Genomic DNA, 24,786 nt, shown 5'->3' on the forward strand with positions numbered 1-24,786 from the left:
AAAATCAATCCATTAAAATTGATAAGTATTTACAAGTGAGTAGGACGGTTGGTTTACATTCAAATACATCTAAGGAGAAGAGGGAAGAAGAGTGCTGAGCAGAGCCTTCAACTCCAACCACCGCACGTCGGCCATGATGACTTCGGCTTGCCGATTCTTTTTATCCAGCTTCAGCCGCTCGACTCGTTTGTTGGCCGCCGCATACTCAGTTAGGCGATCCTTCCCGCCTGACTCGAAGTCCCTCGCAAGCTCAGAAGCAATGGCCGACCGGCGTTTTGCTAGTTCGGCCATCTGACGGTCGAGCTCGGCTAACGTTTCTCCTTTTGCCCGTAGATCGTCAATCTTCGGACGGAGGGTGTCTTGAACGGCCATGGCGGCTTGCAGGTCCTGTTCGGCCTTCAGAGCAGTCTGGAAGATACTAAATGTCTCCCGAACGCGCTCCAAGGCAGACGATGCCCGGACAATGGCATCTCCGCTCAGGCGACCATCGGCTCCAAGGTCGTTCAGACACACGCCGAGCAAATCGAGACCGTTGCGCTCAAGAACTTACGATGATGAGAGCGCTAGGACTTCTCGCAGCTGGGTTAGGGCACTTGGATCGGCAGCATCAGTCGGAGCGGCCGAAGGGCCGGACTCTGCAATCGTGCTGGAGAGGAGGGCTTTGAATTCAACCTCCCATGAAGCCTGCACAAATAAATAAGGTTAAGTTTAAAGGAAGTCATGACAAGAATAGCAAGAAGGTGTCGTGTTTTAACCTGCCGAGAGGAGACCTCGGCCATGTCCCCAGGATCGTTGCTCGAACCTAAAGAACTCAATGGCCGAGCCCAGTGTCTCAGATTGCTTCTCACTTCACACGGCCGATGGAGGTTATCTACGTTTGATGGCCACTGAGGTGGCCAGGAAATATAGATAACGCCCTTCGGCGCATAGAATTGACGGTGAAAAGAATGTACAGGCACCTGACATTTGGTATTTTCTTTGTTTAGAGGTCTAAAGCGGAAAAGTAATCAGGAGGAGACGAGTGAAGGTACTTACAAAGGCCGAGGTAACCTCCTGTGGAGGAATATGGAAGCTTTGGTCTTGGGGATGGACCGGCGATTCCGCCGTAGCCTCGGGTTCCTCGAGCAGCCGTTTGCCCCGGTCGGCTACCGATGGGCCGACTGGCGCAGCTGCTTCAGAGGAGGCAGGGACGCCCTGGTCCTGAGAAGGAACGAGAGGTTCGGCCACCGGGATCGGTTCCTCGACCGGGCGCTTGCCACGATTAGCTGGGGAGGGGCCGGTTTGAACCGCCATCTCGGGCACCGGGATCGGTTCCTCGACCGTGCGCTTGCCACGATTAGCCGGGGAGGGGCCGGTTTGAACCGCCATCTCGGGTATTGGAGGAGGTTGTCGACGAGTATGAGGACGGTGCGCCAGCGGGACCTCGTCGCTCCCCTCGCTCTCGTCCAACACAAGGACCGAGGGCTTTGGATTCTTGGGAGAGGTTCCCTCGGTCGTAGAAACCGCCTGTTGTGGGACAGGTGCCTTCTCGACAGAGGGAGGTACAACTGATGCGCCGGCCACAGAGGCAGGCCGCGCTGGGGTCGTCTCTGCGGCCGAGGCCGGTTGTTTCTCGACCCCAGAATGGCCGGCGGCGGAAGAAGAAGCACTGGGAGTCGTCGTGTGACTGGAGATAACGTGGATCTCCCGGGCACCCTTCTTCGCCATTTGTTTGACCCGCTTGGCTGGCGGGGAAAGCTCGACAGCCGGCTCGGCCTCTTGGCGAGGCCGTTTGATCAGCACGGCCCTACCAGCGGGTTTGTCCTTTTGGGCCACGACCGATTTTTTCCCGGTCGTGGCAGCGGCAACTGCCTCCGTCTTTCTCAAAGGCCGACTACCTAAAAAGATAGACAATTCAGTAAGGCAACTCAATATGCAAGGTTGATAGAAAGGAAGAAAATGAAACCGGTACCTTGAGGATGAGGGGCCGAGGCCTTCTTAGGCCGGTCACTGAAGAGTCTGCTAAGCACGTCTTCGACCGGCGCACCAAAGAATTCCTGGGTGTATTTCTCCCACCACTCACCAAAGGTGTCGGTGCATTGGGTTTCCGGGGTGGCTGGTCGAAGGCGGAATTTTTGGCAGCGCTCTTGGAACTCCTTCACGGCGGTTCTACATTCCTTCTCAGAGGAACGAGGTTCGCGTCCACGGCTTAGGACCGTTCGGGAGGAGAGAAGGGGGATAGGGCAGCCTTGAAGGTAGCCGAGTTGTCGGGCGAGGAAGTTCGGATGATATACTTCCCATCCTGACCGTTTCCCATCGCAGCCGAGAGGGAGGTCGCGGGCAAGCACAAACGACCCCCAGGTCTGACGGAGATCGGCGTCCTCCTCCGCGCTCCATGGGGAGATAGGCAGCCTGATGGAGGAAGGATAGTTTCGACGACGACATATTAGGAACTCGTCGTTGGAGAAGTCGTCGAGAGCGAAGAGGTACCGAAATACCTCTTCGGCTTGATGGGGAGGTGTCGGTCGAGAGGCCAGTTGAGACCCAAGCGCCTCTGTTGGTGAGAATTCGGCTATGGCCGGCCGAAGGGAGGCGAAGTATACCTGCAACCAGAGTTGGAAGACCCAGAGAGGACCATTCTGGTGCGGGTCGACCTTTTGGAGGGTCGCCTCGGCCAGGCAGCGGAAAAGTTGGGCGAGAATGTTGGAACTCAGCGCCAAGACGTGACCACTAGCCAGGGCTTCGGCTACCGGCATGTTCTCGACCAAACACTTGTTTGACTTGGTACAACAAATGTATTTGTTGTACCAGTAGAAGAGGAAGGCTTCATGTTCTCCCTCTCGCAGGTCCTCTTCTCCTCGGCCGGCGAAGTGAAGATAGAGGGTGTTGTAATTACAGAAGTTCTTGTGGAGCTTCTGAATATCTTCCTTCGACGGGATATGACCATCACGGCTCAAGGTCTCGAAGGCCCGACGGTCGAAGAGCGTTTTCAGGTCGATATTCGACGGATGCCCAGAGAGGGTCGCGTCGACAGGGATCCCGGTCGCCGAAGTCCCCAGAATGGCAGTAATATCCAGGATGGTGGGACCAATGGGACCCAGAGGGAGGACCATTGTGTTGGTGGCCGAGCACCAGAAGCACAGAGCGGCTTGGAGAAGTTCCTTGTCGGGGACGATTTCCATGGACGAAAGGAGGATGGCGTCGTAGATGCCAAGGGCCTTCCATTGCTCGCCGAAGAGTCGTTCCATTCGAACGACCCAGGCTGCCCAGGATGTGGTCGTCGAGGGCCAGGAGCCCTGGGGTTTAGCCGCATCCCATCGCGACCATTCAAACCCTTGAAGCAAGGGTTTTAGGCAGTGCTCCTGTAGAAGGCCGATGATAGTCGGCGGTATTGTAGCCTTGAAGAGAGGACCCAGGATTTGGTACTGGGTGTTCATGTCGTTTTCAAACCGGATGGTCTTGATCGAGCTCCGATCAAGGATCTTCTGATGTTGGTCACATTCCCTGGAAAGCTTGGAGATGAAGGATGCCATTATGAGAAAGAAGCCCGGAGTAAAAGGGTTTTCTGGGTTGGGGATTTAAAGACGAAGACTCAGAATAGGAGAGGCACTAGAAATCAATGGCAGAGAATTTCGGAAAGTTTGAGAGCGTAGAAGTACAAATGAGGAAATTTCGGTATTTATAGAGGTTGTGGGGGGAAGAGCAATCGTTCGAAATTCAAAACAAAGGGCAAAATCGACCGAAGGAATTGTTGATCATGATGAACATTTGGGAAATGCGGTTGAGAAGACCGAAGGTTTTAGGGTTTTGGGGGCGCACGATTGCGTGTGACGGCTAAACGAAAAGACGGTTCGACGACCGCACGATGACAAATGGGCTCACGGACTGAGGTAGTGGCTCGCGGATTGAGATAATGGTCATGATGGCAAGACGGTTCAGGCTGCCGCACGCCTTAGACGTCATTATGTGGGATTGGCCATGTTAGAGGACGCCACGTGGCGAGTAGGTTAGCAGGATCAAGATCGTGCGATCGTGCTCAATAAATGCGCCTTGGAACTCGGGTATGAGGATTCTGAATGGTAGATTCGCTTCTTCAAGGCCGGAACTCGGCCGAAGATTGCAGGCCGAGAACCTCAGAAGCGAGGGGGCAATGTTTGGGCCCAAAATAATAGTTTGGGCCGAGTGTAGAATCATTCTCGGCCCGGAAGGCCTTGCGACAAGAAGACCATGGATCGTTCAGCTTGTGGGCTTCCAAACCTAGGCCGGTTAGGTCAAAATGCAATGACAAGTCGAGTCCTGATACAATAGGGAGTCTCGGCAGGATTAACAACCTAGAAGCGGATAGGGCTCGAATAAGGACTAGGTTCACAATCCTAATGAAAATAGGACTGGTCGAGGTGATATTGATCCGGAGAGGGAAAACCTAGTCCGAATAGGATTCTATCTCAGATTCAGGGTCCAGTGCTATAAATAGCGGAAGCTGTGCATCAGGAAAAACACACAAAATCAATACAAAATTGCCCTGCGCAAACTCTCACAACTTGAGATCTTTTTCTTTTCCTTTTTCGCTGACACATCTTCCGTTGGCATCAACAGCACTGTGGAAGCAACCGGTGATATCTTAAGTCGGCATAGATAGCTCTGTCACCGTAGAGTCGGTCGGTCTCGCAGTATCTTCCGTTGGCATCAACAGCACTGCGGCGAGAACGGTCGATTACCTATCCAAGTCTCGGTCGAGAAGGGTTTTCGAATCCTTGTTGGTCGAGGTCATCTCATTAGCCTTCTCGGCGAGGTGAGGTGTCACAGTTATTACATTCGGCACATTGCAAGCCGAATTCGGTTCGTGAACTTTGTAAGAAATAGCAGCCTTGTCTTCAGGCTCGAGAACCCAAGAGGCCGAGACGTGTTCCTTTCTCGGCCGCAATCGCAAGACGCAGAAGTCAGTAGCGCGACCCAACGCAGCATCATCAAATTTACTCCTCGGCCGAGCCTCGGCCGACGAGTTGGCACGCCCCGCAATCACCGAAGGACGTAGTTAGCTTAGAATATACTCGGCCTGCGCGCCACGTAGGCTTTGTAATTTCTAGGGTCAACAGTTTTACTTTCGTGGATGACGAACTTGATACTTAATTAATTAAATTTATGTAAACAAGTTTGACGCACTTTTAATATATAAAAGAGTTTACGAGCAGAAGCACATTTTAGAGAAACATTTTTAAACGGATCCTCAAAATAGCATAAACACAATACTTCCAATGTTGTTGTTCATGTCCCATGACCCATTGCACCTATATATAGCATAATGCGAGTTTCGAAAACTTTTGGAAAATTAGCTATATCATTTTCAATAAGATGACATATCATATATCGAACGACGTAATGATGACAAAATAATGACATAATAGCGACAAAATAAACAACAATAATTTTTGCAATCAAATCTCAAAATATGTTTCTTGTAGCTAATTGCTCAAAAAATATCCATATATTTTTATGAAGAAATATTTTAGTTATGTGTGCAAATTTTGTACATTTTTAGTGTAATCCTTTGAAGTTTTTGTTGTCATTTTCAAATTCATATTTTATACTCGCCTTTATACATTGCTATTTTTTTTCACTGAATATAGTTGTTTTGTTCAAAACATCGGCCTTTCAAAAAGTAATATTTTTTTCCCTAATCAAAATAGTGGATTATTGGATTGGCCTAAATAATGTTACTGGATCTGTGTTATCACCGCAGAAAAGGGGCTCGCAGCTAATCTGCATTAGAAAATAGCCCAGATGATGTCTAAACTCCGACTTAACCTGTTACCTTCAGCTCAACACAACAATAACAACAAAGATTTATTCCACTAAATGAGATCGGTTGTATAAATTCTAAAGTTCATGCTGTGCTCGGTTTTGCGTCAAGCCTTCCGTTAGCTCTAAGTCCTTCGTATATCTTTTCAGCTCAAAAAATATATATACATATATTAGAATTGATCATGTCAAAATTGACCAAAACGAGTAAGTTTGCCACACGTTTTTACATTTGTTTATAAAATTATTTTGACTTCTGAGTCCTGTACAACCTCTGAGAAATTCATATACATGTTTGACTGCTACTGCTAGCTAAACATATTTAGTTCCCAAGGTATTGATTTACAAGTATTCCCAGACTTGGTCTCCCGTCGCAATCTTATATACCATCATTGGTTGGAGCTTTCACTCGGAACCAATATATTTAGTCAAGGTTATATTAAAACTCAACCATCAAGCAACTTCAGGTTATAAAAAGGGCACAGGTGATTGCTATGACTCTCAACAATCAAAAAACAAACAGAAGTTATTTGGCCATTAATCTGGTTCTACTTTTTTAGTTAAAAGGATACTGGTTCAGTTTCGTTGACAGAACAGTCGTAAGATGGTTAAGGTCGAGGACAAGCAGGAGCTCGTCGATGTTGCGTGTTTTGATGATCGCTTCTTGCATCTTTGTATCGTCATCGGCCGGTGAAGGAGAAAAGGTAAGGAAGGATAAAACTGTAGCAAAGAGTGCAGGGCCAGAGGCAACCATGGTTGTAGCCGCAAGGCACTTCTCTTCAGCACACAAAGTTAGGCTCGACTAGTCAACTGATGAGTTCATCGTTCTTTAATTTTCTGAATAATTAGGGTTTAGTTGTAAAGTTTGTATAAGCGCTGCTTTTGAATGTGAATATGATTCAAACTAATATTGGTATTTTAATTTTACCACACCTGTCTGCAGACTGCAGATAATGTTTCAAAAGGTATATTGGCTTTGATTAGAAGAATTAAGGAAAGGGTGATTAGGAAAAAGTGTGTGATTAATTAAGAAAAACAATCACTAAAGGTGGAGGTTCATTAAACATTACTGGGCGCCATGCACAATTTCAAAAATAAAAGGCGACAAGTCCCTAACATTTATTCAATCTTACACAGTGGATCTTGGATTCGTAATTTCTTCTAAATCCGCATCTCCTTTCTCTTTGCTCTTCCAAAACGACAACACATCATAGAACTGTGTCAAAACAAGATTTAAAAATGTAATTGTTAAGGTAAGTTTACTAAAATATTTCAGAATTTTCTTATACAATGTCACACACGCACAATTTTATTCTTCTCTACAAGAAAGTAGGATACAAGGTTAACTCAAATACAAAATTAAAACCAATCCCTAATTAAACAATCAAATCTAAATCTTGTCGACGAGGTAACTTAAATATTATTTTCTTTCAAAGGCTAACGTAGGACGTAACTTTCAAAATCATTATTGACTTTCTTATTTCCTCTTCTCTAACGAGAAAATTTTCAATGTGCCGGAAACACAGTTTGGTATATCAAGTGTCATATAATACAATTAGTTGAAATTTTTCTTCAAGTTTTCAATCAATTGTATTATTATACTTAGTTTACGTGTTCCGGCACACTAAAATTCTCTTTTCCCCATCACTCCCGCTTAATCTTATGGTGATAGTCATGACTTTCTCAAAGAGAAACCAAAACTAAATTTCAAATTTAGTAAATTTAACCAGTAACTTCCAACACTCATGAAAACCATGCACACAATCGGCACCAACTTTATCCGAAGTAACCTCATTCAAATCTGGCGATTCTTGGCCACTGTCATTCGAGTGGTCATCACTCCAAACCCTCGAGTGGCTGTCGGGAAACTTCAAAATTTCCTCCAAATTCTCAACTTCTAATTCACGAAAGCCATTCTTTCCTTCACTCCCACTCTCCCTCTGAAGAAGAAGTAGGATAGATTTTCAAGAATAAGAACAACAATAGGGCAATAACACAATAAGGTGGCATCACAGCAAGGTCACGACAGCAATACAAATAGCAAATCACGATCACGAAAAGACAAAGCAAGCACCACAAAAGCATACAAACAAACCCTAACCAATTTTAGAGCATAGACATGGAAAAACCCTAAAAAAATTGGAACAAAATGAAATTTCTTGAATGGCAAATGTTAATAAACTAAAGTCAACATACCGATTGAGGTTCTCTCCTTGTGCGAGGCTTTGAGACCAGGATTTGCCACGAGCCTTCCTCATACGTGCAAATTTGACTCATACCATTGTTTACCCCCTTGTCTTTGATCTCTTGATGGATCTCTTGATGATGATCATCTTCAACATCGAAATCGGATTCATATAAAGAAGGAAGCTCCGACGGATCCAACTGAACACTCTCCTGCTTATCCTCAAGAGTCTTGGCTATTAACTCATCATTATTATCGTTAATAATCTTATAATGGTGATTATTATTATGATGATGATGATGATGACCATGGTTGGGATTGGATTTGCTGCTTCCTGTGAATTTTGTTGCAGCAGAGGACAAGTAATTTACCAAAAACTTCATTTCTAGAAATCTAAATTCGGGGCACAAACCGAAGAAACATAAAATCTTACAGAAAAATAGTGCCCATAAAAAAGAAATGGAAAATGGAAGAGTCAGAAGGATTAAAATTGGGATGCAAATTAAGAGGAAGAAGGAGAGCCCTACACAGAGACATGCCTTTGCCCACAATTTTATCACTTGAAAAAATAAAACCGAAATCGAATAATGATTATTCTGTGAAAAAACAGCACAAGGCATTGAATCTGTGTCACTAATATGATTCTGAAGTTTCACAATTTCCAATCGGTTTAAAACAATGAAGAACAGAATATCATATGTTTGATTGTTTTCAATTGTTCATCCCTCCATTACGAAGCTAATTAAGGTGTTAATTAAGAGTTAGCACTTAATTAGCTCGCGAGGGGGGCAAGCACCGGTGGATGCTTGCCACGTGGCGGGATGAATGGGGGACTGGCCTCTCCAGGTGTGACTTGTCACTCGAATGCAGGCTCCATCTTGTATGTGTAACAAGCTTACGGAGTGATTGAGGTAATATAAATAGCATTAGGAGATTAATTAGCAAAAATCATGCAAAAGCACGTACGTATGTGGGGATGGGGTTATTGTGCATGTATGTAGCCACATACCATGCACGTCCTTTCGTTTCCTACAATTTTTCGTAATCATTGGTAATCCATGCATGACGGATCTCCACGAACTCCATAAAAACTGCACGAGAGTACGGGCCTAGCCTGCAGGGCCATCATTAGTAAGTGAATTAAGGGCTGATTAGAGAGAAGTTGACAGTGTTTAAAATATCGGCACAGATGAAAATATTGATATATAAATTTGTGAAATATCAGTGAATATATAGATATTAATATCAATATCAGTTGTTTTTTATGAAAATAATTAAAATTCATTTTAAAACGTGGAAATTTAAAATAAAAACTTTAGAGAGAATATTATATGTTTGTTTGTCGGCATTTAAAACACTGAAAGAGGGCCATACCGAAGCTTTTGTTCAAGTTGCAATGTATACGCGTATGTTAGATAATCATCACAAATTAATTTAAAGAAATTATTTTTCCTAATGAACATGTATTTTCCTAAAATAACAAAACACGATATCTGTCACCTGCGAAGTTTGGGAGAGAAACTTCAATCCATCAACCCTTATGATCATCTAAGCTTGGTCGTCCTTTACATCGTGACCGTTCAATCCATCAACCCTCATGGCTTGCCAAGTAGGAAAAAGAAAAGAAAAAAAAAATTAAAAAGTAAAAAGGCAAGGGCTATTAAGTGACCTCACGGGAAGCACGTGAGGTCACCCACATGCTAATGTTTGCTCCATCAATTTCTCTCGTAAACGGAGTCACGGTGGTGACAGGGCACTGACAAAGACAGAGACAGAGAGAGAGAGTACAACCAACATCAGTAGCTGCCTCAACTAAACCGCGGAGGTTCCGCTGCCGTGCTCCGCCGGGAAAAACACCCCAACCCAATTCTCCGTCGCCTTCAGTTTTCCAATCAGACACCGCAAATCTCCAATTCCCCCGTCGAGTGTAACGTATCTGAGATTTTCTTGTCCGGGTATTTTTCAGATTTGTCCATAGAGTCTTGGAAATTAAATCCAGACCCATCGGAATTCACATAGAGGAGGATGAGAACCGCCGCGAAAGGCAACCAAGAGGAGGACGAGTACGACGAGGAGGAGTTTGGCTCCCGGAAAGAGGGCCCTTCTTCCAATTCCAACAGCAAAGGTGACATTTTTATCTGTACCTTGTTTTCGATCATGGTTTTTTCGAATTTGTAGATCCAACGTTATATTTTTAGGATTTATACGTTGGGAATTGTAATCTTCTTTGTTTGATTGGAATTTGAGTACGAAATATTTCACCTTTACTGTTTTTGGCTTTGTTTTTTTTCTTTTGATTTTGTGGGTGTATTGAGGTGAGCATGCCTTTCTTTTTTCTAATTTGGAATTCGGGATTTTGGATATGGAAACTAGATGCCAAGAACAACGATAAGGCTAGTGCTATACGATCGAAACATTCCGTCACGGAGCAGAGAAGGAGGAGCAAGATCAATGAGAGGTATGCTTTGTTGCAATTGTTTTTCATCAAATTCTCATGTTTCTGTTGGTGTATTCGTAGAGTATTGCACTTTATCCGTCATTCGATTCAATTTACTGGTGTAATTGGCAGTGCTTCGGATATTTGTACAGATGACACTTACTGCTAACTAGCTGATTAGTTGATGATGCTATGCTAATTTAGCATTTACTTGTTACCTTGCGAATGTAATTTCTTCCGTTAAAACAAATTCATTGCTTGATTAGTTCAAGTTCTAAAGGGTAGATAAAGTGTGAAGCTTGTATGGTTTTAATTTAAGGTGAAATCCGTCCATGTCTTTGAACTGTTGGTTGTCCAGATGGTGGTTACATCATTGATGTTGAAGTTCTGGTTCTGCGACTGGTAATCCATGGTATTAGGTGTTGCTTGAACAAGAAACGTGTAATTGGTTAAGTGAGTTGTCAATTTACTAGTTGATAGAGCTTGAGGGAGCTTAAATTTTTCTTTCAGATTCCAGATATTGAGAGATCTAATACCCCATAGTGATCAGAAAAGGGATACGGCATCATTCCTGCTAGAGGTACGTTCTGTGTATGAAAACTGCATAAGTTGTTAAGCTTATTTTAGAAGCACACTGTCCTTAAGGTTACTTGGTTATTTGTCATCTTTTTGCAGGTGATCGAGTATGTCCAGTACTTACAGGAAAAAGTACACAAATATGAGGGTTCATACCAGGGTTGGAGTCCTGAGCCGACAAAATTAATGCCATGGGTAATTTTCTGAATCTTGTGCACTGATATGTTCACCTGAATGCTTATGCAATTATACCACGGAGCATCTGACTGCTTGCCTTCCTGCATAAAGTATTCTACAATTTTTTTCAAGAGTATAGTCAGTTATGCCCCGACTCATGCTAAGCAGTTTTGGTAATCTTTTTCCATTTTGAAGTTGTTGTCATTGGCTCTTTGCATATAAAGTTGATTAATTGGGTAATTATGGGATGGGCTCGATTGCTGTTAAGGTGTAATCATATTAAACTGCTTCAAATTCATGTTTTCTGGTGAATAAAAGACAATGACCATAGCTTCTGAATATGACACCTACTTTGTTGTCGAACATTTACCCCCTTCATGAAACAGAGAAATAGTCACTGGCGTGTTCAGAGTTTTGTTGGAAATCCTCAGGCCATAAAGAGTGACGCTGCACCAATGTTACCATTTCCTGGAAAATTTGATGAAAGTAACATCTCTATCAATCCGAACATGCTGGCAAACAGCACACCGAATCCAGTAGAATCTGACCCTAGCAGGGATGTTGCCTCCAAAATAGTGGATCGGCAACCTGAGATAGTAAACAAGGGGATTCCGCTGCCTATGCCTCTACCAAACATAGCTCCCCCGGTCAGAAGTGATGGTGTGCTTGCCCATCCTCTCCAGGGACAAATTTCTGATGCTCAATCAACTCAGTGCCCCACCACTAGCGCTAGTGATGTACTGAGCCAACAGGAGGAGCTGACAATTGAAGGTGGAACAATAAGCATCTCAAGCGTTTACTCGCAAGGGTGAGTATTCAAACAATATATATAGAACCTACCATTTTGAAAACATCGAAAATCAAACATACTATTGAGTCTCATTTAACTTTTGGAAATATTTGCCATACTACGTTTTGCTTCGATCCTGTCAATTAATTATTGCGACTCCAGACCTTTATTATTGGTCACATTTGCTTTATTGTTTTGTATACTATATTGTTATACAGTGTACGGCATGCATTTTCTTGATCAGTTTCTTTGGGTTCTAAGTTCAAACTGCCCAAATTATGAACAGGTTATTAAACTCTCTGAGTCAAGCGCTACAGAGTGCGGGTGTTGATCTGTCGCAGGCTAGTATCTCAGTGCAGATTGATCTTGGGAATCGTGCGAACCGAGGGCTGCCCTCTGTAACACCTGCCTCTAAGGTATATTTTGGGTATAGTATAAGTGGTTCCATTCATTTGCTTTTCTTTCCACTGCCCTCACCACCCTCTTCGTTAACCATCTTTCTGAAAGCATGTGGGTCTGTACATTTCAAATTACAACACTCTACCGGTCTTTCCACCCATTAGTATGGATTCTCAACCTGTAGAGAAACGATAGATAAGTCTCTAATTTTTTTTCCAGGATAATGATAATCCCCACTCAAGCAATCAGACGACGGCGCATTTTAGGGATGCTGGCAGCGGAGAGGACTCCGATCAAGCCCATAAGCGCCTCAAGACGTAGAACCAGTGTGACATCTCCTTGTTCTCCCATTTCACCCATATTTTTACTCCTTTATTCTGCTTTGGGATGTCTTAGTGCCCATCTTCCGGTTAGTGTACATGCCGTGCCTCGGTTTTCCCCTTTACATATTTCATTGAACACATGCCGAGAACAATTGTTTCGAGTGTAACAAATGGAGCCGTTCAGGTGCGATTTCGTGGTAATAAACTTGTTAGCTCGTGTCTCAAACAAAAATTATTTTACATTTAGCTAGGGAAGTGGATCGTAATGTGCATTCCATACACACTACCCAAGTCCGAGAAAAACTTGGGTAGGGCTGTCTGACCATGTCGTTCGTTTGGACACCTTCCACAAAGTAAGAGAACCGTGTCTGACTTTGTGGAGTCATACCGAAATGATCAGTTATCGAACTCTCCATCCGAGTGAATCAAACTTGAGATATTTTTACCAGTGGAGAGGGATACCAATTGATAACGGTACTATTAGCAGAACTAATAGACATTAAACAATAAGAACCATATTTATTATTTAACATAATAATCAGGTCATCTGTACAAGAACAAAGCAACCGGGTCGACCCATTTGTAGGCAAACGAGTACCAATACCCGTCACTGTCTACGGCAAATATAACAAACGGATGACTTCATATGGCGTCCCACTTAAAGAGTTTTACAAAGTAATCAACTCTACAACTAAAAAATGAAAAAATGTGAGATAAAGAAATAAATACTGCTTGACGTCTTTCGCTTCGGGTTTACTTCGATCTATTTGTTACAGTCTTACAGAAGCTAGTTTTGCTTTCTCCTTCATATTATCCATGGTAGCCATTTTATTCTGTTGCAGTTGTCATTTCTTCTCGTGCTTCTCATCTTCGACATCCTGCAAGTTTCCATTAAAATGGCACAAATCACTCGCACGGTACTTTATTTATGGCACTTTCCAAACTCCTTGGGGTCGAACTAAGTTGGAGGTTTGGTGATTATGTAAACACTGACAAAATAAATGTAAGATAAAACATGGAATTGAAAATGCACACCCGGAAAAAAAAAGTTCTATAGTTGAACCATGGGATAAATGAAGCTTACCGAATTGTCGATCTTGTCAAAATCATCATCAAAGCTCCGATCACCATCATCACGATCATCTGAAAGTACAAAATTGTCAACAAACTGAAGAGTAAATTGCACAAGAAGGAAAACCCTAGAAAAAGAGCAGATTGTCTCGACGTAACTACAAAGGAACTGTGGAAGGGTATGACTCATATGACTAGTAAGGATTTGTTCACAACACGGCTAGTACACAGCTTGATAGGGTGAATTTAGAGTAATAAGTTGAGTGGTATATGCATCCTCTAACTTAAAAGATGATGGGAAAACTCATACACGGGCATGGCACAAAAAATTATACACAGGTTGCAAGTGAAAAGGTAAAGGAACTATACCCGGACCCCCATCACTGTCTTCAAGATCACCCAAAAGGAAACTATCCAAGTCCTGTTCAGCTGACGATGATTTTGAAACTGAAGGCTTCGTGTTCTTTTCAGATCCTTCCGCTTTGTCGGTTCCTCCAACAGGAGGCGTTGGCTTCACAATATCATCTTTTAGTTTCTCTGCTTCCTCGACCTTCAATTCCTCCATGTATTGCTTCTCATATCTGATCAGAAGTTCATAGTCAGTCATCTAAACACTAAGCCCTCCCCGTTAAAAATAATTATTTTTAAGCTCCAAACACCCGATAATTTTCCAAAATCACTAATTTTGGGAAAAGGCTATAAACTGAGACTATAATTTTCCAACGGATGATGATGTTTTACACTAAAACAAGATGATTGATCGTCTCATGTTTAATGTTATTTCTCACTTAGATGAGAAAAAACACACACCATTGCATAAAACTTTCAAATAATATTATTGCTCAGTTTGAGAAATGCTTCACCAAAATGAATTTCTACTCACGGAGCCACATGACTGCTCACAAGGGTAAAATATATCTTCCAGAATCTTCTTTCTTTCATAACTCGCGGACACAATTCATACCTCAGCCTTGAAATTTCCTGCAGGAAGGCAATCAGCATTCGCAGGAAGATATCGACAAGTCCATAACGATATCAATACAAATTTTAACGCATTTCGTCATCAAATTGTTTAATAAATTGGGGAATCAAAGTTCGAAATACAACTCAGATGGATTGCATTGAACTTAAACACCATGTTTGCGTTTGGCTGTATCAGAATTCAAAAAGATAGAGAAGATACATTACAAAACTGACCTTGACAGTAGTAAGCACCAAAGTCGCATGCCGCTCCTGCCACTCCGTCAGATCTTTCCTTACATTCGATGCCGTCGTCGGCACATCGGAGACCTCCTCTGCCGCATCTGAAACAACTCGGAACAACGCACATTTGCTCAATTCAAAGCAATTAAACTGAAATCAGCAAACAAACGAACTGAAATCGGCCAATACCTTGGACCGGAAAATGCTTGAAGGTATCGGAAGTGAGTCCCTGGACAAAATCTCTGAGATCCTCGGTGACACCAAACTTCTTAAGCTCCAACGGCGACGGCGGCTCAGGGGCGGAGGAGGCGGAGGCGGAGTTGACGATCGAGAGCGAGGCGAGCTGGGGAGGTATCATCTCGGAGACGTTGAGGGACTTGATCTGATCGGCCTGCTTAAGCGCCGCTGTCTTGATCTCGTCGGCCTTCTTGGACGCCTCGGCGGCGAACTCGCGGGATCGCTTGGCGGTTTCGGAAACTAGGTCGGTGATCTTGGCGGAGGTGGTTAGGGCTTGGGATTTCTTGGCCGCTTCTTCGGCGAAGGTCTTCGCTCGCTTCCATAAGTCTTCCATTGTTGTTTGATCTCTCGTTTGCTGTTTGGATACTCAGCTACTGTGTTCCTCAAGATTTAGCAATCGTCAGAGGTGCTGAATTATTACGACGTCGTTTTGTTAGCGGTTTGTCTTGGAAGGGTGCCGCTCGCGCGTTAAACGCCTGTCGTTAACTAACATAAAATCAATCGACCTGTCATTTTACTTTTTAATATTCTTAAATTGAATTAAGGATTAAGTATCTAAACTAGAAAAGGCTCTCCGGATCCCTTTCATCTAATTTTTCTCATCAAATAATCCATATCCTTGAAATTTGATCAAAAAGTTAAAGCTATTATAACTTTTAGAGTCGATTTGTGTTTTTAGCCGTTGAATCAAATTTCAATGAGCCAAATTGTTTGATGAGGAGAATTAGGTGGAAGGTATCTGAAGAGGATCTCTTTCCTCTAAACTAAAACACTCAATCTTTTAGTGTCGTTCTAAATTGGTTTTAACTTTTTTAAACATTCCAAATAAGTATATAATATATTTAAAATGTCACATCAAGATAGCCCTAGATAATTTTTCAACAAATGAATCCTAATTTTTAGCTTACTTGGACACTAAAATAATAATAAAAACAACTTAAAAAAGACATGAAGATGAAAAAAAATAAACAAATTCACAAATAAAAAGGAAAACAAAATTGAAGATCGGGTAATATGATTATGAAGACCGGCAACCTTCAAGCTCAACTTACGACCATCGAAACCCTGCCACAACTTTTATATTCAAAACTCACCAACTAGTTCAGCTTCCAGTACTTCTTTGTGGTTGGTGAAGATGGTGGTGGCTGTATCATAACAATTACCATTTTAGCAACACACATGACCTTCTTTCAATGTTGGTAGCTTGAGTTGCAGGGTGGAGTTGGTGGTTATGCATTGGGTTTGGAGGTGATGGCCGTATCATAACAATTACCATTTTAGCAACATAGATGACCTTTTTTTCAATGTTGGCGGCTTGAGTTGCAGGGTGGAGTTAGTGGTTGTGCATTGGGTTTGGAGGTTTACCAAACACAAAAAAACTGCCAGTTTTTTTTTATACCCACTTTTTTTCAGAATCACCTCAGTACCAAATCAGGCCAAAAACTACCTTGGCCATTGGAATTACGTATGGCTATGGAAACAATATTCAAATTTGAAGACGTGGTTTAGAGTATATAATTAGGTCAAAGTTTTGGAATCATCGATCTTTGGCACCATTCAAAGTTGAAACTTGAAACGCATGCATTATATTATAATAATATATAATTCCCTCGATTAAGAAGCTAAGTGTTTAATTAACTAGTTGACAATTACAAGGAGTCTACCAAAGATAATCACCCACTTGTGCCACATAACAAAACTTTAATTACTATAATCAAACTTAAGCACGTAAAGTAATGTTGGTTTCCAATATATTATATTCTTCAAACAAAGCAATATTCCAAACTATTTTAATTTACCGAGAAAGAAAAAAAAGAGATATATCAAACTTGAAAACAAGAGAGCAAAAACAGTGTTTTGATCAACCGACTTTAACCCGCCTATGCAATTCCTGTGAGAGCATGTTACCAAATGTTGGGGTTTGTAGCCTTCATTTGACTACCACAAAGACCTACCCAACTCAACAAAAAGAACATCATTAATTTAATTTGGGACCTATATATAATATATGGTCGTCCTAGCTAGTTAATTAGTAGCAAATCTTGGGTTTTGCTCCTTAATGTCGGCCACAAGAGATGCTTAACAAAACATACACTCCTCATTTTCCTCCCTAATTACAAACCCTAGCATTAACGTATCCAAAATGTTTTGTTCTAATTTCGATCAATATCTGTCAACAGGCGACAGGCATGCATGTTTCATGGAGAAACTGTAACTGCAGGAAAGGACTTGTTGTGTATGGGACGTCGTCGTCTTACTCTGTGATAATCCATGGTGAAGAACTCTGACGTGTCCTCCTTCTCCATCTGTTCCTGCCATGTTTCTACTGATCTGCTTCGTTCCACTACCTGCACTTCTTCATCTTCTTCTTTCTGGATTCTTGGCTTCTTACCATCTGAAAAGTCAATGACACTTAATATTTTACTCAAAACATATGTCAAGATATTATACATGACAGAGTCACAGAGGTCATTGACTAGCTTAGGTGTCATTCTTACCTGGAAAAATTAGCTATTCACACTAGCAAGTTGCAAGTTGTAACGAAACGCATTCTACATACTCTAGTTTATTTTTGTCCATTAATTCTTTTACTTTATTTGATCGAAATATTATAAATAAACATGAACGTGCACACACAAAAAAAGAGTGAAAATTATTTCCGTACAACTAAGTACTTCTTCAGTACTCAGCTAAAGAGGGAATAAATTTGAAAATTGGAAACCATTTGCTACATGAACACTACTCGGCTCGTTACACCTCCTATCCTATGAATCACATTATGATTTGTTGTAAGGAAGAATGAAATGCTACACATGTATAGAGCCAAGTATTTTCCTTGCTACATGCACCTTTGTCAAATTTGGAACTGCTGAACAAAACAAACCTAGCTACAAGACGTTTTCCAAAATTTTCATCTTTAATATATGCATTAAAACAATTTTACTATTAATTAGTTTGAGAACTGAACAAGCATTATACCTGCTAAAGCACTTTCCTTGTGGTTGTTGTAGGCTGAGGAATTTTTACCTTCTTGTTCTGCAACCTGCATGTAAATATTTCAGATAATATGAGGAGGTGTGATGAAAAATAAGAATATATATATATATATATATATATATATTTATTTAATATATAATATATATAAGTTTCTTCTAGCTAGTAATGTTTGTAAGAGAGATTATTATTACAGTTACTTTTCCAGTCAATCTAAGCTTCCTTGGCAGTGTAGGGAAAGAAACCTGCAGTTCGTTCTTGCCTGCATCACAATGTTAAAAGGTTACTCAGAAAGTCCTAATATAATCTAGAGAGAGAGAGAGAGAGAGAGTACCTTGTTTGTTGGATGGTTGAAGTTGAGTTTGCAGAGAAGCACATCCGGGTGTAATTAGCAAAACGGAGAGGATTAGAAAGCAAAGCAAAGTGAAGAATGGAATCTCCATAATACTATCTACGATTATTAACTGTGAATACTGATATATACTTCTTTTGTGGGTATGGCGTTGGATTTATATCAATCAACAGTAGTGGTAGCCGGTAGGCAACTCTGGAGAGAGAGAGAGAGAGAGAGAGAGAGAGAGAGAGGAGATACACTAAGCACAATACGGAGAGTTCCAATACAAGCAGATGAAATTGGTTTTCTCAAATTAACTATGTTTTCTTTTTAAAAAGGTTTTCACACCATTTGGGTTGGTTTTGTCTATACACTACTGTTCAGTATGGCCCTTTTTCACTTTTTTTCCTGTTTTATAACTATCTTGTTCATTTCAAATATTATCAATATTCTCATGGTGCATGTAAGTTATTTTCTCGTTAAATATTAATGATTCATGTAAGTTTTTATCACGTTAAAATTTATGCATAATTTAGAAACACGTTTGCCATGACGCTTGAGTTAATAGTACAATATCAAGTATAAGCTTCTTCTAATATAACAATGTATTACTGGTCTAAAATATCATTGTGGAGTCTTGAAAGATGCATGTACGTCTTTCCCAAAATGATAATACCTCTTTTACCTTCAACCATGTCTCAACCCTTTCGTGCCTATCGGGAGAAAGAAAAGATTCGATTGTTATATTATGATGTGTTTTGAATCTTGATTCCATCACTTCCCAACTCCTGCATAGCTCAAAAGGTGTGAAAGGCCACCTAGTATATGTCGATAAATCATTCAATTTGTAGTCACATTTAAATTCTTTCTGTTTTATAGGATGGCAGCCTAGCAGGATAGAAAAACGATAGCAAGAATAAGATCCATTCCGGATTTCTGTATTTGAAGTTTACGGATCGTGAGATCTGAACTATTCAAGAGAGAAAAAGATTCAAATAGTTAAAGTGCTTCTTCAAAAAGTGCCTCATGATTATAGTAGCAATTTTTGGAGATACACGTCATATGCTTCTTCAAAAATCCTTTCCACGTGCTTTTGTAATAAGCACTTAAACTTATAATAAACAGTTCGTGTTATAAAGAAATACTTTTGAAGCATTAGTGATTTCTAGACAAGAGACTTGCGCTTGATACCTTAGATTTTTAATAACCATGGAGCCTTACTCTTGTGCGCATTATTTCACAAAAAAGAACGACTGAAATTTAACTAGAGCTTTTTCATTTAATTAAATCTCAACCGTTTACTCGTGAAAAAAAATATGCAGAAGAGAATTTCCGTTAAGTGGTATTGGAGTAGATTTTGGACCAGACTTTATAAGCAAAACAGTATGTACCCATAAACCATCCCAAGCTCAATATAAACAAGATTCTTCTTGTTCTTTCCAAAAGAGAAAGAAAATGGGGAAAAAAAAAATAACGGATGAAAAATTAAAGAGAAAATAATAAGTCATTGCTTACACCTTAAAGCGCACGCATAACAAAAAGCATGACACTCCTCTAAACCTACTGCAAATTACATCCCAAGCCGCAGAAAATATGATGTACATATTGACGATGATAATTTAAAAGATGTGATAAAACTATGATGAAGCATTTACTCTGGCTGAACTTAATAACTACGGTTAGATGGAAGCGTTCGGAGAGAATCAGAATCTACAGCAAAGAAAACAACCCCTCCAACCCCTATGTTTCCGCAAATGACTCCGGTCAGCTTTCGCCATTCTAACTGGACTGCTGTTCCACTCGGACTGTAATCTGCATGAGAAAGAGGGAATATGAATGTGTTGTCAGTTGTGTGTTCCGGGAACTTGATGGCGGTTTGAAAAGCAAAAGAGAGGAAGGAGTTTGAGAGTAACTCACACAGGGAAGGCAAATGAGCGGGTGCTGGTGGTGCTGCTTTCTGATCGGAGGGAGACATTGCCCGAATAGGGACTTGAGGTTATGAGGCTCGAGAAGTGACCAGCTGCTGAGAAACTTGACTCTCCTAGACTGAGTTGAAATTGGAGTGCAGCATTGTGTGCATCAGCATTCACATCTTCAACCATGGATATATATGAAGTTTCAGGAGATAACCAATGATGAACCTGGCTTGAAACAATCTTTGAATCAGAAGTGTCATCATTAACCTTGGTTGTATTTGAAGTTTCGAGACCTTGACAGACGCCATTCTCAGGACACTCATCTCTGGCAATAGTCGAAGGAGCTAAATAATGTTGAACCTGGCTCGAAACAATCTTTGAATCAGAAATGTCATCATCAACCTTGGACGTGTTTGAAGCATCAAGATGTTGACAGACACCATTCTCAGGACACTCCTCTCTTCCAGTAACCACGGGTGCTAAACGATGTTCAACTTGGCTTGAAACAATCATTGGATCAGAAATGTCACCACCAACGTTGAACGTATTTGAAGTATCGAGATGTACACCATTCTCAGGACACTCTTCTCTTCCAGTAACCACAGGTGCTAGACAATGATGAAATTGGCATTCATCATGACTATCATCATCTATGGGCATATTGCATACACCATTTTGAGGACACACATCTGTGGTAATGGATACATGTGCTGAAACGTCCAAAGCAGAAGTAATGTTTCCGCTCTCTGCCTTGCTATTGCCAGATAACTCACCGAGAAGGCAATTTGATTCTTCAGCTGCAGAAACCAATGCTTCCTTCTCAATATAGTTAGACTCTTCAGTTTCTGAAACCAAAGCAGGGCTCTTAGTCTTTGCTATTTCCCTTGAAATCTGCATTGAAACCACAAGAAACTACATCAATTTCTAAAATTTCACCTCTCTTTTCTCTCTAGCTTATATGCACAAGTATAGTTTTCCTCAACATCAAGCTAAGAGTCTAACTTCCGTTAAGAGAATAATTTTTTAATTATTTCTCGCAGCAATGGAGAGTCATGGAACTGTCCGTAACACTGCATAACCGCAGACATAAACATCGGTCATCATTAAGAATCATCGCTGCAGCCACTTCATGCGTGCAAATGGAAATTGACAAAAGCAGTTGCTTTTTTATTTATCCTATAAAGAATGATTATTTAAGCACCAGATAGCCTCAGTTCTAAGTATTGCAAAAAGACCATGAAAACAAAACTCGAAAGCAAGGGAGATTCATGAGGTAAACCATGCAATAATACAAACTTAGAGTTAGAGATATACCTGAATAGTCTCTTGTTCGGCTTCATTGCTGTCCTTATTAGAAGACTTGGAGTGAGGGTTCCCTGCACCAAACCCTTGCACATTTTCCGGGCAAGAATCTTCTTTGGAAACGTCAATTGCAGTCCTCTCTGATCCATCATTTATAGCATCGCCTCTCTCCATTGGCTCCTTGGAATTGCAAGCAATGGAAAACCCCTTCTCTAAATCATTTTTTGCAGTAGATTTAAAATCATCTGGAAAGGTAATAACAATATCCAATTGTTCTTCATGCATTTGCTTATTCTGATCCTCATCAGGAGGTAAATAGGTGCAGCATGCCTTCTCATCCAACCCGGTTTCAACCCAACTCTTGTCTTGGGAAGGCAATCCCTCATCAATACAGATGTCCTTAATTGTATTACAACTGCTATCGTTGTAACAAATTATCAATTCAGGCAGTTCACATTCCGTAACACTTTTGTCCATATAATAATCCGATTCCTTCTCCCTATTCTGACTTGTTGACTGTAATCCCGCGGAGTCCAGAGTAATGTCATTACAATTAAAAGGATTCGAATCAGGCATGTGGCTTATAGGTAAGTGACCAAACACTGGTTCTCTCTCTGCAAGTACATCAAAATTATCAGTGCCAGGGAAATCTGAACACCATAGCATTCATTTTCTCCCTACAAAGAACACAATGCAGATGAGTAATATTGAACTCAAGTACTATTTCACGAAAAACTCATTGGGAGGCACAGTCGAGAAAATAGCCCTATCCAACTTAAGATATCAAGATAGAACTCCGGAAGACTACAAAAGTTCATAAGTAAGATGTCTGCTGCAAGAGTTTAACAGCAGAGTGGTCAAAACCAAAAGGAAAAATAACCAGTAATTACCAAGTTTCATGGTTTACATAGATTGCGGACTGCAGTTGAAAGCTTTAAAGCTACGGCAAGCGATATTTTCAAGCATGGACCCTGCCCATCAAAATGTAATTTATAGATGTTAGCAAAAAATTCAAACAGACCAACTTTGGACAAACCTATAACCGGGCAGCTAAACCGAAACAAGGATGCTCAAGTTACAGAAATGAAATGAGAAGGTTTCCATACAAACATAATCACAAGATTCGGCGCAAAATCTGAAAGATGTGACAAAGCAGACACGAACCAAAGTAAACGAAATGTCAGGAGAAAAACAGGAGGACAGGGAACAAAAATACTTGGAAAATTTGTCCAACAATAACTTAACAGGAAAGTAAAATTGGAGGACAGGGAACAAAAATACTTGGAAAATTTGTCCAAACAATAACTTAACAGGAAAGTAAAATTGAAAGGATGCTAAACAACTCAATTCAATAATTAATAGCCAGAAGTTTCCCTCAACTACCTCTTTTTCTTTACATTATTAAGGAAGAAATGGATTAGATTAATGGTGGATTACAACAGAGCAGCCTTGAGACCAACCTAAAGAAACAAAAGAAAACTAACACGGCAGCCCCTGGTATGTAAACAAAAACAAAAATTACAAATGCCCCCCCCCATCGAGTTTTCAATCACAAAAGGCAATTCCAAGCCAACAAGGCTCCCGCTTTGCGAGTTTTCCATCGTAGATAAGATAAAAGCAAAATATATATATATATACACATTCATACGAAAACAAGAAAGAGTATCCTGAAAAACTTTGGTAGCCACCATGTATTCCTGAAGTCAGTTCTCACTTCTCACTGTACAAAAAAGACAAAGGTATAGAAGTCCCACCTTTTTTGAGACCCCAACAAAAAGTTGCAAACTTTCAACAGCTAAATAATGAATATTAAAATTCAAAAGTCTCATGAGGCCTTTCCTTTAAAGATTCCCAGTTCTCAACCCACCAATTTGTCAAGCAAAACAGTGATCAGATCCAACTGGTTGGAGCCAAGAAAATTAAATAAAAGAAAAAAAGGGAAAATCCCCACAGATTTTGAAGTCTGCAGAATAACCCCAGATGCAATTTGTAAAAAACAACCCCAAAAACAAAAGTTGGGGGAATAAGAAAGATCTAAATCAGATCCCAGAAGATAAAATTATAAAAAAGTAAGAAAGTCAGTACCTTTTTACTGAAACCAGCAGCTTTCTCTTCCGCTCTTCAGAAACAACTACAACCAGAAGAAAATAACCCAAAAAGAAAAGTGATTAGTCCCAAATATTTAAGTAAATTCAATTTAACGGACAGCAAAAAAAAAAAAAACCCATTTCTAAGAAATTCAGATCGTAATTTCAGGATTAAATTCTGCAGGACAGAAAGGAAAGGGAGACAGATATACATATATATATAGAGAGAGAGAGAGAGAGAGAGTGAACCTTAGCTCCCAGAACAGAGAGACATAAACACTCTGTAGTTCAATTAAAGTTTCAATGAAAGTGATTAATCAGAGAGCCGAAAGGAGTAGGCTTTGGAGAAGAGTTTGATGAGATAGAGAGGAGAGAGAGAGATAGAGAGAGAGAGAGAGAGAGAGAGAGAATTCAAAGGGGAGTCAAAAGTAATTAAACGGAATTTTCTTTTTCTTTTCTTCTTCTTCTCTCCTAATTAATAGGGATTTGTTTCAGCATTTAATATCTCAATTCATTTCACCTCCACTTCTTACCTGTCCACTTTGACTGGCCGGAAACGCCGACGCCAGAAATTTGGAAGAGGTAAGGCGTGTGGCGGCGCAGTGGAGCATACAATGCGGAGTCAAACTGCCTCTGCTCTGCTCTGCAACCCAATCTGATCGTCAATGATCTCCTCTGTTTCTCTCTCTCTCTCGTCTCTGTTTCTCTCTCTACAAGAATTCCATCATCTTCGTCTTCGCCATCGCTTCAGGGATCTAAAGTTTTCTATTTTCTAAAGGAATTTATACAATATACTTCCGTGGGACCCATCGTAACGAGTTTCGTTTCATCCTCTCCACTCTCGAAGTCTCTGTGTTGGCGATCACCAACTGTCAGTTTCTCTGATCAGACTGTGAGCGAGAAATCTGAGCCGTTAAATTGGTACAAGATCACGGAGCGGAGGGACTTCACAACAATTGGATGCATAGAATGATACG

General features: G+C 41.1%; 4 protein-coding genes and 1 long non-coding RNA gene across 9 annotated transcripts; 1 reads left to right on the forward strand and 4 right to left on the reverse strand.

Moving 5' to 3' along the window:
* Positions 1–6,817: 6,817 nt before the first annotated feature.
* Positions 6,818–8,906, reverse strand: LOC103402773 (uncharacterized). Its single transcript, XR_011577540.1, has 2 exons — positions 7,975–8,906; positions 6,818–6,994 (listed from the first exon to the last, which is right to left on the reverse strand). It is a non-coding gene; the product is annotated as an uncharacterized lncRNA (long non-coding RNA).
* A 748-nt stretch (positions 8,907–9,654) lies between these two features.
* On the forward strand, positions 9,655–12,897 carry BHLH21 (transcription factor BIM2-like). Of its 2 annotated transcripts, none has more exons than XM_008341532.4 (7): positions 9,655–10,088; positions 10,337–10,421; positions 10,911–10,980; positions 11,076–11,171; positions 11,585–11,961; positions 12,230–12,359; positions 12,562–12,897. In XM_008341532.4, exons 1-7 carry the CDS (start codon positions 9,989–9,991, stop codon positions 12,661–12,663), a joined length of 960 nt encoding a protein of 319 aa, XP_008339754.3. In that variant the 5' UTR covers positions 9,655–9,988; the 3' UTR covers positions 12,664–12,897. The 2 variants fall into 2 exon arrangements, with proteins under 2 accessions (XP_008339754.3, NP_001280774.1); NM_001293845.1 differs by having other exon boundaries at positions 9,678–10,088; positions 11,540–11,961; positions 12,562–12,891.
* A 267-nt stretch (positions 12,898–13,164) lies between these two features.
* LOC103402775 (uncharacterized) lies at positions 13,165–15,609 on the reverse strand. Its single transcript, XM_008341533.4, has 6 exons — positions 15,129–15,609; positions 14,934–15,040; positions 14,620–14,717; positions 14,106–14,317; positions 13,750–13,808; positions 13,165–13,543 (listed from the first exon to the last, which is right to left on the reverse strand). The coding sequence occupies exons 1-6, from the start codon at positions 15,508–15,510 to the stop codon at positions 13,511–13,513; spliced, it is 891 nt and encodes a 296-aa protein (XP_008339755.3). The 5' UTR covers positions 15,511–15,609; the 3' UTR covers positions 13,165–13,510.
* Positions 15,610–16,910: 1,301 nt separating this feature from the next.
* Positions 16,911–18,749, reverse strand: LOC103402777 (protein GOLVEN 6-like). The gene is made up of 4 exons (XM_008341534.4): positions 18,505–18,749; positions 18,365–18,432; positions 18,156–18,219; positions 16,911–17,571 (listed from the first exon to the last, which is right to left on the reverse strand). Exons 1-4 carry the CDS (start codon positions 18,611–18,613, stop codon positions 17,375–17,377), a joined length of 438 nt encoding a protein of 145 aa, XP_008339756.3. The 5' UTR covers positions 18,614–18,749; the 3' UTR covers positions 16,911–17,374.
* Positions 18,750–19,962: 1,213 nt separating this feature from the next.
* Positions 19,963–24,566, reverse strand: LOC103402778 (uncharacterized). Of its 4 annotated transcripts, none has more exons than XM_029095906.2 (6): positions 24,343–24,566; positions 23,808–23,853; positions 22,613–22,693; positions 21,735–22,336; positions 20,422–21,311; positions 19,963–20,316 (listed from the first exon to the last, which is right to left on the reverse strand). In XM_029095906.2, exons 3-6 carry the CDS (start codon positions 22,620–22,622, stop codon positions 20,208–20,210), a joined length of 1,611 nt encoding a protein of 536 aa, XP_028951739.2. In that variant the 5' UTR covers positions 22,623–22,693; positions 23,808–23,853; positions 24,343–24,566; the 3' UTR covers positions 19,963–20,207. The 4 variants fall into 4 exon arrangements, with proteins under 4 accessions (XP_028951739.2, XP_028951737.2, XP_028951740.2 ...); XM_029095904.2 differs by having other exon boundaries at positions 21,735–22,399; positions 24,343–24,554; XM_029095907.2 differs by lacking the exon at positions 24,343–24,566 and adding an exon at positions 24,059–24,260.
* Positions 24,567–24,786: the final 220 nt, after the last annotated feature.

The sequence above is a fragment of the Malus domestica genome, chromosome 16 (genome assembly GCF_042453785.1).
Source record: "Malus domestica chromosome 16, GDT2T_hap1".
In the NCBI taxonomy this organism is placed as follows: Eukaryota; Viridiplantae; Streptophyta; class Magnoliopsida; order Rosales; family Rosaceae; genus Malus; species Malus domestica.

What these genes read in the sequence shown, in the direction of transcription:
- LOC103402777 (XM_008341534.4), bottom strand. Translation starts at nt 18,613, where the DNA reads ATGGAGATTCCATTCTTCACTTTGCTTTGCTTTCTAATCCTCTCCGTT. An exon ending in TCAACCATCCAACAAACAAG is followed by an intron (nt 18,433 to 18,504) that starts GTACTCTCTCTC and finishes ATTGTGATGCAG; the next exon opens with GCAAGAACGAACTGCAGGTT. An exon ending in GATTGACTGGAAAAGTAACT is followed by an intron (nt 18,220 to 18,364) that starts GTAATAATAATC and finishes ATTTACATGCAG; the next exon opens with GTTGCAGAACAAGAAGGTAA.
- LOC103402775 (XM_008341533.4), bottom strand. Translation starts at nt 15,510, where the DNA reads ATGGAAGACTTATGGAAGCGAGCGAAGACCTTCGCCGAAGAAGCGGCC. An exon ending in AGACAGTGATGGGGGTCCGG is followed by an intron (nt 13,809 to 14,105) that starts GTATAGTTCCTT and finishes TTGTACTTTCAG; the next exon opens with ATGATCGTGATGATGGTGAT. An exon ending in TTGACAAGATCGACAATTCG is followed by an intron (nt 13,544 to 13,749) that starts GTAAGCTTCATT and finishes GGAAACTTGCAG; the next exon opens with GATGTCGAAGATGAGAAGCA.
- LOC103402778 (XM_029095904.2), bottom strand. Translation starts at nt 22,388, where the DNA reads ATGCTATGGTGTTCAGATTTCCCTGGCACTGATAATTTTGATGTACTT. An exon ending in CCGAACAAGAGACTATTCAG is followed by an intron (nt 21,312 to 21,734) that starts GTATATCTCTAA and finishes GTTTCAATGCAG; the next exon opens with ATTTCAAGGGAAATAGCAAA. An exon ending in CGCTCATTTGCCTTCCCTGT is followed by an intron (nt 20,317 to 20,421) that starts GTGAGTTACTCT and finishes TTTCTCATGCAG; the next exon opens with ATTACAGTCCGAGTGGAACA.
- BHLH21 (NM_001293845.1), top strand. Translation starts at nt 9,989, where the DNA reads ATGAGAACCGCCGCGAAAGGCAACCAAGAGGAGGACGAGTACGACGAG. An exon ending in CGGCATCATTCCTGCTAGAG is followed by an intron (nt 10,981 to 11,075) that starts GTACGTTCTGTG and finishes ATCTTTTTGCAG; the next exon opens with GTGATCGAGTATGTCCAGTA. An exon ending in CGACAAAATTAATGCCATGG is followed by an intron (nt 11,172 to 11,539) that starts GTAATTTTCTGA and finishes TTCATGAAACAG; the next exon opens with AGAAATAGTCACTGGCGTGT.